A 19,053-nucleotide genomic window follows, 5' to 3' on the forward strand; every position below is an offset into this window, starting at 1 on the left:
TTCCTTGACCCTACGTGTGTACCAGTGAGGGTCATGATCAATAAACATGATTTCGTTCCAATAGAAAGATGCCCCGTTTCGTTAGCGTGTTCAGAAACTGCGCGGTTTTAAGTACGAGCAAGCCATATATTTCTTTCGTGTTCTTTTGTCCTAATACTATACTTTTTTATGGGTTTAGTTGTCTTTCATTAATTTCAGAACAGTTTAGATCAAAAATCTGCGAAATCTCCGTGACATAGTCACTTTAATTTTTGGCAACCATTTCGAACAACCATTTGAGATTAGGAAACTAAGGGTACGTGACAGGGTTCTACAAAGAGTAGGGCTTTCCACAAGTTGCTCCAGATTTCCCAAAAAGTTACCCGTAATTTCTCAAAAAGTTGCTCCAACGTTGCTCCAAAAAATCCAAAACGCTGCTTCTAATCAAGGTAATTTCATTAAATATATGCTAATTTCCCCTTCAGGGTTAGATTTCTTAACGAAAAAAAAAGATTTCTAAGTAGTTTTATGCAAAAATATATCGACTTGATCAGAAGTTTTTGTAATGAAAATCTTCGCCAAACTTCGAAAATCTTCGGAAACGTTCGTATGGCCTTTAAACAACATTTGGATAATATTCGGAGATCTTCGGTCTGGAAACATCCTCGGAGACCCAGGGGCAGTTTGTGGGGGCGGGGGAAAGTCTATACGGTCGAAAAAAAAAATCGGCGAAGAAAAGTTCTTGATGGTCTGGAAATTGCTCAAAATGCAACAAGTTGCTCGAGAGGAAAAACTGAGTTGCTCGAAACATGAAAAGTTGCCGAGCAAACTTGTGGAAAGCCCTAACAAAGAGCCTACAGCACATGATCAGACATTAGTTTTGAATTTGTGTTACCAAGAAAACACCTCAAAAATTTAGTTCCTCCTCAGAAAATTTCGAAAAATAATCATGGAACCAACGAACTCGCTCCTTCTTCTGCGCCGCAGACAGATATGGATTTTTCTGTAAGCCGTTTATCACCAATTCTATGAGCGCGGCGTACTTGACCTTTGCTTGGAAATGATTGGAAAGTCATCTATAACAAGTATTGTAAAAACACATGTTCCTCAAAACTGGTATTTTCTTCTTCTACTTTACAGACTTCATTATCAATTGGATACTGCCACAGTCAATTAGAAAGACTTATTTGATTTGCGAAGGCGTTTCTCCTGACACCAATGTATCCAACTTTGTCGACCTTATCGCTTATCCAATTCATCAAGCTGGTACAAGAAATTTAACTGAGTGACATTGTTTATTTTTGCAGTTTTCGCTTTGCTTACAAGCTCGTCAAAAAGTCCAGTCCTTTCACCCTCGTGAAGCAAAAGCCCACTACATGACTAGGGCCTTTCATTGAAGACATCTCATTATATTGGTCTGATATTGGTATTCATCCTTGATAGTTTTCCTTTGATAAATTGCAGTCGTGCTCCAATTCTCTACTGTCGCAACAATCGTTCTTGCCGTTCCCATCTGTTTTGGTGCAATCTCTATCTCGGATAGGAGATCTTTGATTTTCTGGTTCACTTGGGATCTACCTTCTTTCTAGATTGCTACGCCTGATCAAGTCGGTTCTTCTCCAAATCTTCAAGAGTCTTTTCTACCCATTGTGGTTTTGAGCTTTGGTACTGTGCAGATTTTGCACTGATGCTCTTAAACATCTTCTTCTTTTGACGCCTTGTTTCTTCTCCAGCATGCTCTGTTTAGCCTAACAGTTTTTCAAAAGTCCTTATCACAGTGTGCTAACCTTCTCCAATTTTTGTCCATCCGTGCTCTTTTTCATTAACTGTGTTATTGAAATGGTCCTTCGTTGTTTAAGTGGTTAGTTATATTTTTCACTCAATTTGGTGGCCAAGCATTCCCCCCTCCAAGTAACTATTTGTATTGGAGTTACAGTGGAACCCCGATACAACGATCCTCGATGTAACGATGAATATTCTATGTCCTAGCAAAAGTTACAGTAAAATGTATGGGACGGAACTCCGATATAAGATATAACGATCTTCGATATTAACGATATTCCCGATATAACGATGAGAATTTAGCCGACTAAACGTAGAATTCTCCCGATGATAAAGATATTATCAGTACACAGTCACATTTTATCTGTAAAACATCGAATTTAATGCAATAACATTACGGTAATCGAGTCATCTCTAACGTTTCTAAAAACAGCTTTGTATGAAGCCTTGGGCCAACCCAATAAAATGTTTCGTTTCCCATCGCCCCGTCTCTTGTGATGGTGGGTCGGTCGGTCGGGCAAAAAAAAAAAAAAGAAAGAAAAAACACTTGAAGGGTTCTGGGTTCCAGAAAAGGTCGGACTGCTAAGTAAGAAAGCCTGATTACAAAGTCAACTCGAAAACGTGGTCTTTTCGTTCGTTATTCCTTTAAATAACGTAGTATCGATGTTTATAAAAGACAAAGACATCACATCATACCAATTGTTGTTAATAAAACAATATCGTGTGCTTGTAAATCGAACTACTTGCTTCTTTGACTAGTCAATCTGAATTTTTTTTTTTTACTTTTCGAAAAAAATGGGTCGGTCGGGCGATGGGAAACGAAACATTTTATTGGGATGGCCTTGCAGGCGCGCGCCAAAAAGGGAATCGGCCATTGCGTATATATCAAGTGAAGTGGCATGATACAATACTGCAAATGTTATGTAGTTACTTTTTAGGCATGGTGTCCCGCAGGTTCAACATCTCTTCTTTGATTTTGCGGAGGAATTGGGTCGACAGGACTATTTTCAGAGGATTTATTCGATTCGAGCGGCGGGCACTTGTGAAATCAGCGTTCGGCTTGTCTTTCAGTTTTGATTCGCCCAGAGCCATTGGTTGAGGGTACATTTTATGTCCCCATACATGACGTACTTACCCCATTCCCGACCGCTGGTCAAGGGGAACGCAGGCTCTGGGACGAGATTCTTTCCGTATTTTCTTGTTGACGTATTTTGTCCTGAACTTTCTTCGTTCTCTTGACGGTCATCATGTCGTTAGATTTATTATTGCAACCCATCACGGACACTGATGAGGATCAATTTTGTGTGGAAATGATGAAACGCCTCGATATTCAGCGAAGAAACGAACAGTTTTGTGATGTGATTCTAGAAGTTGGCTGCGGTGACGATCAAGCTCGTTTGAAAGCTCACAGAATCGTGTTATGTGCAGCAAGTCCGTTCTTTTACAAAACTCTTAACAGTGACATGAAAGAAAAGAAAGAAGGAGTGATCCGATTGGAAGAAACGAGCAAAGCTGTGATGGAAGAAGTGTTGGAGTATCTGTACACAGGACATGTTGATATCAATGAACACAATGCATTTGATTTGCTGCACATGGCTGATTTTTTAATCATCCCAAGCCTCAAAGAGCTTTCAAGTAAGTTCATTTCACAAACTTTGTCTTCATCAAACTGCATTAAAGCCTATTATTTCGGGGAGAGGTATCAATGTCCTGAATTGCAGAATAATGCGAGAGATTTTACTTTCGAAAATTTTCTAGAAGTCACGCAATCAGACGATTTTCTGAAGTTGAGCGTGACGCAAGTGGAGGAGTGGATTTCAAGTGATGACATGACGGTAAACGCAGAGGAAGAAGTTTTCCAAGTGATTGTGAAGTGGATGGAAAGAGATGAGAGCAGAAAGCATCAAAGTTTTTTCGAGTTGTTTCGTCACATTCGTCTTGTTTATGTGTCACGCAATTATGTTTTTAATGTCATCCTACCACATCCCTTGGTGAAAGAGAGTACAACATGTACAGAGCTTGTACTAGATGCCATGAAAGAGCTCTCATATGGCACAGAAGAGTGCTTCTTTGCACAGCCACCGAGAAGATGTCTTAAGACACATGAAGATGCCATTGTTGCCTTTGGAGTGAAAACCAAGCATATGTTGTGTTACATTCCTTCAGAGAACAAATGGTACAAGTTGGCAGGTATGACAGATACGTTATCCACCCGACAACGTCTTGGATCTACAATAAGCACGTGTCATGGTAAATTGTACACTGCTGTACTAAATGGTGCTGGTGAAGGTACATTGGAGCGATATGATCCATCAGGAAATTTCTGGACCCCTGTCAAGTCTTTTGCAGGGGCAAGTACCTGTGACACACCATCAGTGGCTAGTTTTCAAGGATTTTTGTACGTGGTTGGTGGAAGAAAAGGAAATGAAGAAACCAACCGTGTGCATAAATACAATCCTGATACAAACCTGTGGCAAGAGGTAGCACCCATGAGTATTGCAAGAAATGGTGTATGTGCTGTGGCTGACAGAAACTTTTTGTATGCAATAGGAGGCCGGTCGGAGGATCAAACCTTGGATGTAGTAGAGAGATTTGACCCTAAAAAAAGCTGTTGGGAAAGAATTGCTTCAATCCTTGAAAAGAAAGCACATGCTTGTGGTGCAGTTGTCAGTGGGAAAGTTTTTGTCTTTGGCGGATTTCTTAATAGTTTTGCATCACCTGTAAATCTTACTCAAATGTATGACCCATCTACAAACGTGTGGAGTAGCATTGAATGTACAGGTGGACCAGAAATCAGTTTTAGTGCTGTCAGTTTTAAAGGAAAGATACTTGTCATTGGTGCCTCCTTGGAGCAAAGAAGGTTTCACAATTTTTCCTTACAAATCTTTGATGTTGACAAAAATGAATGGGAATATTGTTCAAGTATTTCAACTGATGGCCCGTTGTACACAGCGGCTGCCTTAAGGATATCAAGAGACATTTTAGATCAGTGCGAGGAGGTGTTACAAGAATAAGATCCATGACAGCTCTAAAAAAGACTGTACTTTTATTTGAGTACATGTACCTCCAAGAAGGGAAAATGTCCAACCAACATTTTGGAAAGTTGTAAGATAACTGTCTTTTTTTAATCATGCAGCTACATATTATCAATGAATGGGTACTTTCAATTCACATTATACCTGTACTTTAAATTCATGGGTATATTTTTTGTACACAAAGTTTCATAATTTCTTTAGCCATCATTTCCCTCTGCCTGTCTTGTTGATTTGGCACAGACCATTGCTGTCTGAAGGTGCAATGCTAGTAAAGTATCACCAAATGCCATAACCTAGCCTGTGTGGCTGGCATTCAAAGGGGAAGGAGAAGGGGAGTTCGAGATAGAAGCGCCAGGCACAAGGAGAGTGCGATCGAAGACCGATCAACGTAGGGGGAGGGGAACGCCTGCAATGACGGTTTTTTTTTTGTCATTTTTTACGTCCAGATTCTGGACGCAAAAAATCATGATTGGTCAGAATTTGTAGAGTGTCTAAATTGATTATTCTGATTAGTCAGATGTATGTCATACAATCGATTCCTGTGGTCTGTTCTCAACTTTCATTCAATGATGCAAATTAATCCAGTGAAGAATGTTTTGAGCTATTTCTCTCAGAGTACTTGATCCACAAAAATATTTTGTTTTGCCATATTTCTGACAAGATGATGAGAAAAGAAGAAATAAGATAGCCAATTCCAGCGGTGAAGGGTTTTATTCCCCGCAAAAATCGGCACCGATCTGATTGGATAATTTTGACAGCCAGACGTACCCAGACGCCTCTCTCTTGTTTGCTTATTCATCTAAGAGGGTTTATCTCAGATGAATAATTCATTTTCACTATAAGTTGGGCAAATATAACAATTTGTAGACCACACCCTTTGGGACCGCTTTCACTTATAAGAGTAGCCACCCAGGTGACGAAATATTTTCATTTTTCCGCAGACAAAAATACCTTTTATGTTTTGTTTTCATTTTTATTCATCAACAAAACGAATAGGAAAAATGTACATGTAAATATCATAACTAATTTAGAATTACACACTTTGAAACTTTGATTCATATACCTGTAATTGTCACTAAAAGATAACCAATTAAAATATTTGTCTCTTGTGACATTTTAAATTTTTCGTGACATCGGTAAGTCATTATATTCTATGTTGGCTTTTCCATTGCTTGACCAATAGCAAAAAAAATTATTTTGAGATGTAAGGTGAAAGAAACCTTGCAACCATAGTGTCTGTGTAATTGTTTGTTATTTTAATTGGTCAAGAAATTGATAAACCAACAAAAGATGTCTAATTCTTGTCAAAACATATAATGTAATCAAAAACAGCAAAAATCCCAAACAGTATGTTATGTTAAACTGTAATCTGTAAAAGCTCTTTAAGCCCCTCCTCACCCAACCCCCCCCCCCCCCCCCCTCTCCAAAAAAACATATATCCGTTGGGGTACAAATAAGAGATATAAAGTGGACTTTATTATGTTTTGGTGCCATTTTGTAATGAAGTTTCACAAAATATAATCTTGATTTGCCCTCCTAATAAAACATCCAAGAGTGATCTCTTGCTGATACAAATAGAATTTGATGGCTGAATAACATTAGGAGTGTACAGTTACCTTGTTTTCTTGTTCATACAATGTCATGATCTACTATCTAGGGATGGGGGTCTTAAGAGAAAGGGGAAGGGGCTTATTAAAAAATATGATAATGGAGGGGGCATATTAGAAAGAAAGGAGGTGGGGTGGGGTACTTAATAGAACTTTTGCAGAGTCTTGTATAAAGCTCTAAGAACTGAGCTTAGTAGAGCAGTTCAACAAGTTTTAAATTAATGCGCCTTCCATGGGAAGTAATTTGAAACACAAAAACGTGTTTACTGTTAACCATCTCTCCTTGCAAGTTTTGTGCCATTTTGTAATGTTTACAAAGAAGTAACCCTTTTCAATAAAGAAGAAAGAAATCCTTTATCGCAATAAACTTCAACGCTGCTAATAAATGTAATTAATCTACTAAAAAGAAACAACATCAAATTTCAAGGGAAATAAAAAAGTCCCTGGTCAGTTAAATATTAAAAATTATTAATGTTGTATCACACAGGTCTGGACCAATCAAACACACCTACATGTAATTGGCTTGCTTCTTTGAAATTTACAAAAATTAAATGTGTTTTTACAGTGAAGAAGAATACCATGAAAGAAACAAACTTAGTTCTTCCTTTGCATGAAAATTAACAAAACAATGGCTGGCAAGGAACTATTAATCAAGTTAATTTGAATTTACATTACATTCATGAGTAATGTGTAACTTGTAAAATTATCTCTCTCTAATTAAAAACATGTTACAACCAGCCACAAATGTTTCCTTCAAGAGGAATACAATGGAGCAGTATGCTGAAACATGAACCATTGCTGAGACTTGCCCCTTGCCACTTCCGCACAGTTAATAACCCAACAATAAAAAAAGTATGAGGCATCACACTTCACAGAAAAGATCACACTTGTGAGAAGATACATGTTTATGCAGCCAATCGTGTGCAAAAGCATCATTTCGGTACCTTGGAAAGAAAGGTAGAGAGCCTGCGAAAAAAAAAATTACACCACATGACAGTTTATGAATGAAAGGAATTGAATGAACTTGATTATAAATTTATTTATTCTTCTACTTTTGAAATTTTACCCTTCTCCTGTGTAAAGCTATTGAGCATAATTTTATGTCCTAATTGCCAGAAATTATGTTTACAGTTATTTGTAAGCTAGGTTCTCCAGAAAGCTATTGATAAACGTTTGTAATAAGTTAAATAGTTTGTTACAAATAGTTTTTCAGTTAAACATCTGCACTACTGCAAGCAATCTCTTCACACTTCCCCTTCTGATCCCCAACCCCCCCCCCCCCCACCCCTCTTTCAAATAATTTATCAATCCCCTCATGCACTCTATGAGAGGCCCAGGTTATTCAAAGGACAAATAATGCTAAAATATCACTGTTCACTGGATCACAAAATGGTGTGTTAACTCTTATCCATACAGTGATGATTAAAATGTCCAGGATAAAGTGCTATCCATTTTTGAGCAGTCAGGGTTAAGGTGACTCGATCGAAATAAATGACACGCTGTATGCCTGTTAAAAATGACTAATAACTTCACCATTTCTGACTCGATTTCTTTCAAACTTTCGCATTTTGCTCGAAATTTATCGAAGAATAATACGCACGTCAATATGTCGATGTAATTATCGTGAGTTTTGCGCGATGTTGACTTTATTGAACACACCTATTTGGATAAAACTGCTATTTACAGAAAACTGAGCGCTAGGATTCCGTTTAAACTACTGCAATTAGCTCATTATAACATCTTATTATGACTCTCCAAGTTTCCGAGAAATCGTCAGAACAGAAACCTCGATACAATTTGATCATCAAAAAGTTAATCTCGAGCAAACTTCGAGGCTGGGAATGCTCCAGCGCTTCCACATTTCGCCCAAAAGTACCATAACCGAAGACAAAGAAAGTTCAATTCATCAGTTTTGTTAGCTCCAAATCACATTCAGCTATTTGCAGCGATGAAAAAGTTTGAGCATATACTATAAACTCACCATTTGCGTCAAAATGTAGGGCGGTCGCCAAATTAACGTTTTCCTAAATTACATGAAAACTAACCGTACGAATTGCTTAAAACAACCAAACCATTAAATTGAACATCTTACACAAACTTTATGCTACTCTACGTTTCTGGAGCTGTCTTCATATGGACGAATTAATTTTTAAAAGTGAAGCACTACTCCAACTTTCTATTGAACACGGCCATGTTGTCGTTTGAATTCTACAGCTGTCGCTATGCAAATTGCCTTGAATTTGATGGAGAATTTGAAGAATTCACACATGGATAAGGGGGGTGCATTTTACCTCATAAGATAGCGGTTATTTGAATAACAATAAACACACTACAATGTGTTAATTTCAACTTTAGTACCGACCCTTTTCAAATTTCATGTGGCATAATATAAGGACACCTCTGACATCAGAACATGAAGCAACTGAACACTGTCAATGCACCCCCCCCCCCCCTTATCCATGTGCAAATTTTTCACATTCTTGTAAATTCCAAGGAAATTTGCATAGCGTTAGCTGCAGAATCCAAACAACAACATGGCCGTGTTCACAATAGGGTTGGAGTAGTGCGTCACTTTAAAACATTATTTCATCCAAATCAAGGCAGCTCCAGAAACGTAAAGCTGCGCAAAGTTTGTGTAAGATGTTCAATTTAATGGTCCGGTTGTTTTAAGCAATTCGTACGGTTAGTTTTTATGTAATTTAGAAAAACGTAAATTTGGCGACCTTCCTACATTTTGACTCAAATGGTGAGTTTATAGTATTTGCTCAAACTTTTTCATCGTTGTAAATAGCTGAATGTGATTTGGAGCTAACAAAACTGATGAATTGAACTTTCTTTGTCTTCGGTTATGGTACTTTTGGGCGAAATGTGGAAGCGCTGGAGCGTTCAAAGCCTCGAAGTTTGCTCGAGACTAACTTTTTGATGATCAAATTGTATCGAGGTTTCTGTTCCGACGATTCCTCGGAAACTTGGAGAGTCATAATAAGATGTTATAATTAGCTAATTGCAGTAGTTTAAACGAAATCCTAGCGCTCAGTTTTCTGTAAATAGCAGTTTTATCCAAATAGGTGTGTTCAATAAAGTCAACATCACGCAAAACTCACGATAATTACATCGACATATTGACGTGCGTATTATTCTTCGATAAATTTCGAGCAAAATACGAAAGTTTGAAAGAAATCGAGTCAGAAATGGTGAAGTTATTAGTCATTTTTAACAGGCATACAGCGTGTCATTTATTTCGATCGAGTCACCTTAAATGTTGACAATAAATAATATTTATTATAATATTAATATTATTATTACACCATCAGTAAATTCACCTTCATCATGCCTTTTCTGGTGTCGCTTTAGTTTCCATGGAGCATCAAAGGATGCCAAACAGCCTCGCTCTTTACACCTAACAATCATTTGAATACAATGAAATTGTAATAAAATATTTTTTTTTACAAATAGATGCAAGATCAGACTCAAATTTCCCCTTGTTGTGCTGCAAGTATTTTATAAATCTTGGTTAATCAACCTTACCCTTATGTAATTAACACAGTCCAACAAACTTGGTACAATAAACTGAATGACCTACATTACGTCAAATAACAAAAAATTGTGGTTCTGGCCAAATCTTGCAGAAATCTCTAGGGAATTCAGAAACGAACTTTATTAAAGTCATTCATTGCTTTCTTCAGCAGTTTAGGTCAAATCCTGCTCACCCTCCCTCCCACCTTGGGACTTCATTCCCCTCTTGCAGCCCCTTCACACAATCTTTCAACTAAATAAACAGTTCCAAACAAGAGTCTACACACAAATTTATGTCTCCAGACCTTCTGGGATAGGGCGGGGGGTAATTAAGTTGAATGAACTTTTTCGGATTGCTTGACATGTAAATTGTATACTGACCTGAATGGCTTCTCACTTGTGTGAACAAACTGATGTATTTTCAGTTGGCTACACTTTGTAAACTGTTGATCACAGCCATCAAAGTCACACTGCAATTATAATTTCAGAAAGATAATACCATTAAAACTTGTGTATAAGCTACACTTGTAGATAAGCCTCTCTCTGCCCAGGTGTATAAAATGGGTACTGGCAAATTTAATGCTGGGGGTAACCTAAGTGAAGGGTAGAAATTATTCCTGGTCAATTCATGTGTTTTATAAAAACCAAGATAAGCTCTAGCACAGATGAGCCGCTAAGCCCAAACATCTTTTATACGCTCCGCTAGAATGGAGCCAGTGGACCTTGCTCAAGAATGTCCAATAAAAAGGAACAAACTTGAATATAATATCCACTATACAATGTACATTGAAGTCAAGCCAAATGTACTTATCACTGAATATCTCCTCCAAAACCTTATTAAACAATGCTGTGCTACCTTGAATGGCCTATTGTGTGCCCGCTGTTCGTGTCGCTTGGAATTGTGTTTAGTCATAAATAACATGTCACACTGACTGCACCTAAACAATGCAATGCATGTTTTAATACTCTGATTAAAAACAATGATAGTAAACATCAAAGTTGACTATAATTATACAGTGTACATGTACTGTACATTTACTGTAAGACTGAAAAAATTTCATGTACTTCACTTGAGGAGACTTGGGAGGAGTGGTGACCTAATGGTTAGTACGTTGGACTCTGGATTGAGCGGTCCAGGTTCGAGCCCTGACCAGGGTCATTATGTTGTATTCTTGGGTAAGACTTTTTACTTTTATAGTGCCTCTCTCCACCAGTGCCGTAGCAAGGGGAGGGGCCGGGGGGGGCCCGTGCCCCCCAGTTTTTTTCCTAAAAAGTAAAAACAGACCTGTATAAAATGGTAGAAACTTATGTTGAAAATAAAATTTTATCTCCCGAGTGGTTTGAAACAATAACATTTGTACTTCTTTTCATTTTTTAACGTACGTAGGGTGATGCACAACAATATTAAACAGCCAAAAACTAAAACAAACCAGAAATCGTGACAACAATGTGAAAAAATGTCTCAAAAATGTCAAAAATGTCTCAAATTCGCAATATGCGTAAATCACAAATAGCTCTTGGAGAATGCTGGAAATAGCATTTCCAAGCCTCTAGATTTCAAAATTTTCTTGGGGGGCATGCCCCCAGACCCCCCTAGGGGGTGGGGGGGGGGGGACCTGCGATGGACAAGAAATACTCCTAGTCGCTTCCAAGGGCCACTAGGCTCAAACGTAGACTTTACCTTTATGATATTGTGATTGGCTGAGAGCAGGCAACTTTATCATTAATTTTGCATTGCAGTGGAAATTGCAGTGGAAATTTCTCGTGTTAATAATTTTCTCAGTTACGGTATATAATAAATGAGAAGTCGGATGAAAGCTTGAGCAATTAAGAATTTATACTATCCATTACATGCATATTTGACAATAATTCTTTCACACAGTCTGTACTTGCCTTAAAAAGGCTCGAGTGCAGTTATGAGAAAATTTTCAAATATCACTCGTAGTGTAAATACCGCATTTATACAATTACAAATTCAAAAAGACAGGTTATAAGACTAATAGACTTGCTTGCCAAACAGGGTCAAATAGCTCTCCAGAATTTTGGTGAATTTTCACTACCTGTGCTACAGGGTTAGGTACGTGTAAAAGTTAATGATGTCTCCCACACAAACTCTTCTTAAAGTGAATGCCCAGAAAGATTGAATTTTCCCCAGGGGGGGATGGGGGGTACTCCATATAATGGCCTATATGGGGAGGCTCCGCCCGAAAGGGGTACCTTTTTCAGGCTTCAGGTATATAAAAGGGTAGGGATTTCACAAGTTTTGGTATATGAAAGGGTGTGAAAATCTGTCATTTAGGTTTTTAAAAGGGCCTTTAACTAAAATATTTTGAACAGACGCACTTCATGGCTGTATTATTTTAATTTATCAAGCGCTGCATGAAAATGACAAGAAAATGTCCTGTTCTAAGTCTATGCCATGTCTTTTACTAGGTATATGAAAGGGGTACCTTTTTTCAGTAAAAGGTATAAGAAAGGGGTACAATTTCTGTCAAAATGGTATATAAAAGGGTAAGGGGTAAAGGCTTGGGGCGGAGCCTCCCCGTATAAAACGTTTTTGAGCGCCCCCCCCCCCCCCGGGAATTTTCTTGGGCATAGCTGTAAATGCTAATGCGTTAATTTTTTGTATAGCGGTATCCTTGCACATAAGGCACCAGTTTCTATTGATATTCATATGCATATGAGAGTCATGTGACAAAAAGCCACATGAGCTTTTACTGTTCCAACAAGGTCGAACCTCAGCCTGTTTTGCGATGCATTTCGCTTCGGTTTTTCTTCGAGATTGTTATAAGTTCAGCACTCCTCACTACAATTACAAGTCCTAAAGGCACGGAAAGGCTACAGCGAGGACATCGTAAACCAAAGGTTGCAAGATGATCTTTTGGAACATTTCATCACAAACGGTTATATAATAGCCTTTTGAATAGTTTAGTGGCACTTACTTAAATATTTTTTCACCATCATGTGATAGTAAATGCCTCTTCAAATGTACTGCTCTGACAAATGATTTTTTACATCCTTCATGAGGACACACACAGGGTCTCTGAAAACAAAATGCAAACAGTAAACTCACATTAATTTATTAAACTTCACTTCTACATTAAAAAATTATTCATGACCACTTACATACAGCAGATCAATATTCTGTAGGCCAAATCTTTGCTTATGCTGCTGTTTATGCACCTATCAATGTTAAGCCCGAGGGGGGGGGGAGGCAGCTAACCACAGGAATTTGATCGTATGGTCGGTCGCCAGGGTAGGGATTTTGATCGTACATGATGTCCCTAGGGTAGGGAATTTGATCGTATGTGATCCCCTGCAACACGGTTTGAGGGATATCTGACCATCTTCTCTTGCTCTCAGGGGGGGATTTTGACCAACTACTTTGTCCCGGGGGTGGGGAATTTGCCTTTTTTTAAAGAAAATGCTCAAGAATGTCCACCCGACCCCCCCAGGCTTAACATTGATAGGTGCATTACATCTGTTATTGCCAACGAGACAGCCGAGCCAAGAGGCGAGGCTGTCGAGGCGGCAGAATCATAGAGCCCTGTGCGTATGAGTGTATAGGCAGAGAAAATCTTAAGTCCTGCGTAAGGGACTTTTTTTTACCATATTTGGGTGTAAGTAAACCCCATATTTGGGTTGTATTGTTCTTCCCAACTGGTTCCCAGTCTCTCACTCCTTGCTAGAGAGCAAACTACCAAAATGGCGTCCACGCGGCTCGCTGTTAAAATTTTCAATGTGGTCATTCATCCCTTTACCGATAAATACACCTTTAGGGAATTATAAATCGAAAGAGAATACCCTACAGAATATTCGACCGCCGAAAAAATGAACATCAAGGTCTTCAAAGCGATGAAATAATCTTTCGACTTTGGAGTCCTTTGATTTACGATCGAAGAGAGACATGAGAATCAAAAGCGGACTGTTGACTTCAAATAGAGTTTTCTTGACTTATGAGAATGCTGAAGTCGGGTAAATGCTTCCTTTTAATTAGTGTTGATTGTGTTTATAGTAATTGTTTGACCGATGATTTATTTCAAATCAAATACCGTTTTATTTTATTTGGCACGCATTTTCGCTCCGCGTAGGAATAACATCAATACAAAGCGACGCTCACTAAAATTACTGCATGTCATACACACAAGAAAGTCAAAAGTTTTTTGCTTCTAACGGCAAATGTAATGTTAACTTGAATAAAATTTTTGTCTTCAAATAATCCTTGACCGTTCAAGTTTTGTTTTCTGTTCAAATTTTTCAAGTTTTGCATAACTGAACATGACACTTCGCATGCGAGACTGAAATCTGACCCGTGCATTACTGTCTCTGATTACTGAAAATTATTTTTAAAAAAGCATCTTAGCAGTTTTGATTTTGGGATTTGATTTATAAGAAGTTCTTGAAATGCAACTATCCCTTTTGTGGACGGAAACATTTTAACCATCGCGTGTTGTATTTAAAAAACAGTGATTAAACCTCATTTATTGCCTACATTTAGTAACATTTTAACGTTGAAAAGAATTTAAAGATTTGTCAAGAGTTATCAATCTGTCAAACCCGTAGCCTGCGTAGCAGACATCTGTGTACGTTTTTTAGTGTGTTTAAAAAAGTGCGCGATCGCGAGAATACGCGCGCTGGAAACTACGGCGCCTGCTACACAGGCTATCAAGCCTGTGTCATTTATGAACACCAGAGAAATATACCTAAAATACAATTTACCATATTTTGGTCATTTCAAATATAGTTCTATCGAAAACCATTCAATATCTGTTCTTATGAACAAACATGAGTATTTCGCTCGTTGGCACTTACCGATAGGTACAACTAGTTTAATTAAATGCATACAATAAATACAGGGTGTAAACAGACATTGTGTGTGTGTGTTATGCAGTTTCCAAATGGAATAATCGCTACCCATTTATCAAATCATTACATTAATTTGCTGGAGTAAATGTAATTTTTTATAAATTCAAATTAAACAAATTGCTTAAAAGGACAGGAACAAGATCAGGGTTTGGGCAGCCCAGTGGCACTCCCCTACTCAAGTGTCTGGTAAGTACTCCGCCCCTCCCCCCCCCCCCCCAACCAGCACCTGGGAAGGGCAGGGGATACAAGGAAACTGTCTAGTGTGTTGGGAGCTGGATTGTACACAGTTTGTATTTCTCAGAGTTGTTAATTTAAAATGCGATTTTCCAAAACATCCAGGGCTAGCTATTACCGGGCGGCTGAAGAACCAAAACGTTTCAACAAAAATGATGAACAAAAATTCATGTTATATTGCTGTGACACGGTGTAATCCCAATACGAAACAAAACCTGAGGTCATTTTAAAAGAAGAAAATCAAATACAATATAAAAATCATAAATAAACGGGTAGGAATCCCGAGAATACAACACGATCTAATTACATTCACGCGCGAAACGTACCCACAACGTTTTCATTGTTCATACCGGCCGGCATTCACACGCTTCATTTGTGATATTCTGCTATGTTACGTGTCCCTTTACATCAACAAATCGAAAAAAACCTGATTTACCTCTCCTGTATGCATCCGCTTGTGTTCAATCAGCCGGATTTCCTTGCTAAACGCTTTTCCACACCCTTTGAAATCGCACACGTGTGTACTTTGTTGGGCGGCCATTTTGTTTATGTTTGTTTTTGCCGCTGTCCACAAAACAGTGTACTCAGTTTACCCATAAGGCCAAAAAGGTTTCGCTTTTGACAAAATGGCGGTGTTTAGTGGCGTTGTGTTCAGAAACCTTTAGCAAACTTTAAGTTTAAAGAGAGAATTTACTAAATCAAGACGAAATGGCAAATCCACAGGATCGTCCGAACTGTCAGGAACACCAACAAAGCAAGCAGCATGAATGCACAAGAGACGATTTCGCTGCGTATGCTTCAGCAAATGCAAATTATTATTACCAAATGTCACTGTGGTGGTGGAATACATACATGCACAATTTGCACGCCAGAACTCAACCTTGGGCGAGCCAAGTTGGAGATCAGAGCTGCGAGTGTGTAGAAAGAAGTATGATGTTAGAAGATGATTTCGAATGCTGCCAAAATGATGGCGACTTTGATTCCCTGGGAGGTCAAATGAACCTTTGCAAGGGCTGTCCACAGCTTTGTACGGGTCCTCCCTGGCAGAGATTGCAGGGTGAATATTCCACCAGTAGTAAAAAACACCATGATTTAAATTTTAAGGACAATCATGATTTGAATGATGATGGTAATGACGATGACATCTGTTCGGGTAGTAATGAGAATTGCGATGGTCATACTGACGATGATAATGGTGACGATGATGATTGTCGTGATGATGACAATGGTGATGATGACGATGATGATGGCAGTGATGTAAATATGGAAGTTGATGATGACTTTAGAAAATTCTTAGAACAGTCAGAAAAACACAGACAAGAACGAGAACAGAGTAAGTTATGAATGTCTGTTATTTAACAAATTGACATCAGTTTTTAGTAAGCTAGGGTTCTGGAGCAATAAGTAAATATTTACTTAGCTGAGAATGGCACAATATTTCCTAGCATTTAAATTATAATTATTTATCTATTGATTTTCCTTTATTTTAATTGTTTGTAGGGAAAAAAGAAATTTTACAAGAAAAAGATGACTACATTGAAGGTAAGTACTGGAACACAGCATGTACTTCTGGAAACTAAAAGAAAGTAGGCTTATTGGGATCTAATTTGATTTAACCTTACCTTTATGTACTTACATGTAGGAAGTGAAAACCTGTTACATTTGTTTTATAATGGCCCCGGGGGGGGGGGGGGGGGTACTCCCTATAATGGCATATACAGGGAGGCTCCGCCCGAAAGGGGTACCTTTTTCAGGCCTCAGGTATATAAAAGGGTAGAGATTTCATAAGTTTAGGTATATGAAAGGGGTACCTTTTTTCAGTTAAAGGTATATGAAAGGGGTACAATTTTTGTCAAAATGGTATATAAAAGGGTAAGGGGTTAGAACTCGGGACGGAGCCTCCCCGTACAAAACTTTTTTTGAGTACCCCCCTCCCCCGGGCATAATGGCAGGTTTTTCTAAGTCAACTCCCACTCTGTTGCTAGTGTGAACCAGCGTAAACGAGGCGACTGGTCTCTTTTCCTAAATCAATAAATATTAACTGGATGTCCATGTCTGATACACCACTTGAAAGGTATTAATTAGAATACTTCATAAAACATTTCAACAAATAATAAGAAAGTTATGGCCTTGAAAGAAATGGCTTAAAAACGTAAAAAGAATTTTTTTTAAAAAATGTGTGTTTCCCTGTATATAATGGGTATACTCCTAAACTATAGCTTATTGTGCAGCTCTCACTGTTGTGGTTAATTTCAGTTATGTTGCTTCTCACATACATATCAGGAAAAAAATTTCAAAAGACAGTTATAGGGGTGGTCAATCAAGTCACAAATAGGGGGAGGAACAATTTTATGTTTTTAAAATGCAGATCTTTCCAAGGCAATTTTGGTGGCAACAATTCAAATTAATTGGGTAAATATTGACCAAGTTATGACAATATGTGCCAAATGGCACTTTCGGGGCTTAAAGGGTTAAAAGAGAGAAAAACAAATTCATACTATTTGGAAGTTGAAAACATTGCTGATCCTAGCAGTATGCAGGACGCGTGTGACATATCAACCCAGTAAATGGCCCAGCTCACCATGAGTCTCTTGTAGCTCAGTTGGTTAGAGCGCCCAACAGGTATCTGGGAAGCCATGGGTTCAATTCCCGTCGGGGTCTCAAATTTTTTCTTTGTCCCATGCTCCTGTCATTGTTGAACAATGAAAGCCCAAACAGTGCAGGACTTTAGTGAAGATGAATTATTCATCTACATTAAAGTTATACACTGTTTGGGCTTTGAACAACTTTCCCAATCAAATTTATGTTTGTTCTGTTTTTAACAGTTGGTTCAATTCACCTGAACACCACCACCCGTGCTCCATCAGAACAACCTGGCTCAAAGAGGAAAGCAGAGATGCAAACACTGTACGGCAAACGTGCCTCTGTCATTATGTCTCTTGAAGCATCACTTCAACTCAACTATGACAAACACTGTGATTTAAGGCAGCCAATCTTCTGGCCCAGTATTCCTCTGAAGTTTTGATTTAATTAAAGCATTCATGCCTTATTCAAACGAATGCTGCTAGATTCTACACCTCTGTTTAAACAGGATCTTGCTTGTACATTTGTCAGACTGCACAATTATCAGGTTATGATTTAGGTTTCTTTTATCTTTGGTTGGTTATCATTTCATGTTGTTCGGCGCTGCCTGAATTAAGCAATCTGACCACATTAAAACATTGAACATACAGTCCGACCTCTATTAAGCGACCATCTATTAAGCGGTCACCCTCCATTAAGCAGCCACTTTCCAAAGTCCCGATTTATTTGTCACTAAACTGCTGTATTTGATACCTCTATTCAACAGCCACCTTTTTGCTGTCGCAGGTGTCTTATTTAGATGGTTTTTTACCTCTGCGGCCAGCAAATTATCTGCCCAAGCCAGGGTCCAAGCAAAATGGTGACAGATGATATATATCGTCTATGAAATATCTTGAGCTTAATTTTTTCACATACTAACTGTTGATGCAAAAAGGCCTAAGAAACTTGTCAAAAATGTTTTGCATATTTTTCTGTTCATTATCAACCCAAAGAAATACTGTACGTTTCAATTACATGCCAGCTGTGCATGTTGGAGCTAGAACTATGCATGGGCTGGAAATGCACTTGATGTTTTGTTTAATGAATTTTAGATTTATCTTCATGTGTGTTCACTTTTCAAAGGCATTTTGCGATATAGACTCAATAAAATCATGTTTACTGCCATTCCTATCCAGTTTATATTGTACCTAAGCGGCCACTTTTCAAAGTCGCGAGGGTGGCCGCTGAAAAGAGGTCGGACTGGTATTTGCAGTTTGTTATTGCTGTAACACCATGTGAAGTCATGTTTTGTTCAGTTTTACGTTAGTAAAAAAAAGTCATTTGACACATTTTATGTACTTTTAAAAAGAAAGAAATTTTTATATTCCTCTCATGGCTGTATTTGCTCTGTAGTACATGTATGACATCTCCTTGGCTAGCCTTCTTTTTCGACAGCATCTATGACTCCAATT

The 19,053-nt window shown here is 38.3% G+C and overlaps 3 protein-coding genes and 1 pseudogene across 5 annotated transcripts; 2 read left to right on the top strand and 2 right to left on the bottom strand.

Moving 5' to 3' along the window:
* Positions 1-886: 886 nt before the first annotated feature.
* On the bottom strand, positions 887-2,868 carry LOC144655003 (uncharacterized; annotated as a pseudogene).
* A 66-nt stretch (positions 2,869-2,934) lies between these two features.
* Positions 2,935-6,219, top strand: LOC144655517 (kelch-like protein 11). Its single transcript, XM_078515761.1, has one exon. It carries the CDS (start codon positions 3,009-3,011, stop codon positions 4,773-4,775), a length of 1,767 nt encoding a protein of 588 aa, XP_078371887.1. The 5' UTR covers positions 2,935-3,008; the 3' UTR covers positions 4,776-6,219.
* A 7-nt stretch (positions 6,220-6,226) lies between these two features.
* On the bottom strand, positions 6,227-15,585 carry LOC144655559 (uncharacterized). Of its 3 annotated transcripts, XR_013571141.1 has the most exons (7): positions 15,456-15,585; positions 12,862-12,962; positions 10,776-10,857; positions 10,301-10,389; positions 9,727-9,803; positions 7,079-7,369; positions 6,227-7,046 (listed from the first exon to the last, which is right to left on the bottom strand). XR_013571141.1 is itself a non-coding variant. In XM_078515811.1 (6 exons), exons 1-6 carry the CDS (start codon positions 15,558-15,560, stop codon positions 7,266-7,268), a joined length of 558 nt encoding a protein of 185 aa, XP_078371937.1. In that variant the 5' UTR covers positions 15,561-15,585; the 3' UTR covers positions 6,227-7,265. The 3 variants fall into 3 exon arrangements, 2 of the variants coding, with proteins under 2 accessions (XP_078371937.1, XP_078371938.1); XM_078515811.1 differs by having other exon boundaries at positions 6,227-7,369; XM_078515812.1 differs by lacking the exons at positions 6,227-7,046; positions 7,079-7,369 and adding an exon at positions 7,760-7,880 and having other exon boundaries at positions 9,671-9,803.
* Positions 15,477-18,963, top strand: LOC144655553 (uncharacterized). The gene is made up of 3 exons (XM_078515803.1): positions 15,477-16,352; positions 16,520-16,561; positions 17,845-18,963. The coding sequence occupies exons 1-3, from the start codon at positions 15,728-15,730 to the stop codon at positions 18,042-18,044; spliced, it is 867 nt and encodes a 288-aa protein (XP_078371929.1). The 5' UTR covers positions 15,477-15,727; the 3' UTR covers positions 18,045-18,963.
* The last annotated feature ends 90 nt before the right edge of the window (positions 18,964-19,053 follow it).

The sequence above is a fragment of the Oculina patagonica genome, chromosome 5 (genome assembly GCF_052425735.1).
Source record: "Oculina patagonica isolate OP01 chromosome 5, crgOcupat, whole genome shotgun sequence".
Lineage (NCBI taxonomy): Eukaryota > Metazoa > Cnidaria > Anthozoa > Scleractinia > Oculinidae > Oculina > Oculina patagonica.

Bases quoted from the DNA above. Each gene is read 5' to 3' on its own strand.
- LOC144655553 (XM_078515803.1), top strand. From the start codon at position 15,728: ATGGCAAATCCACAGGATCGTCCGAACTGTCAGGAACACCAACAAAGC. The intron at 16,353-16,519 runs GTAAGTTATGAA...AATTGTTTGTAG, and splicing joins CAGACAAGAACGAGAACAGA to GGAAAAAAGAAATTTTACAA. The intron at 16,562-17,844 runs GTAAGTACTGGA...TGTTTTTAACAG, and splicing joins AAAAGATGACTACATTGAAG to TTGGTTCAATTCACCTGAAC.
- LOC144655517 (XM_078515761.1), top strand. From the start codon at position 3,009: ATGTCGTTAGATTTATTATTGCAACCCATCACGGACACTGATGAGGAT.
- LOC144655559 (XM_078515811.1), bottom strand. From the start codon at position 15,560: ATGGCCGCCCAACAAAGTACACACGTGTGCGATTTCAAAGGGTGTGGA. The intron at 10,858-12,861 runs GTAAGTGCCACT...TGCATTGTTTAG, and splicing joins GATGGTGAAAAAATATTTAA to GTGCAGTCAGTGTGACATGT. The intron at 7,370-9,726 runs GTGAATTTACTG...TTTTTTTCGCAG, and splicing joins CCAGAAAAGGCATGATGAAG to GCTCTCTACCTTTCTTTCCA.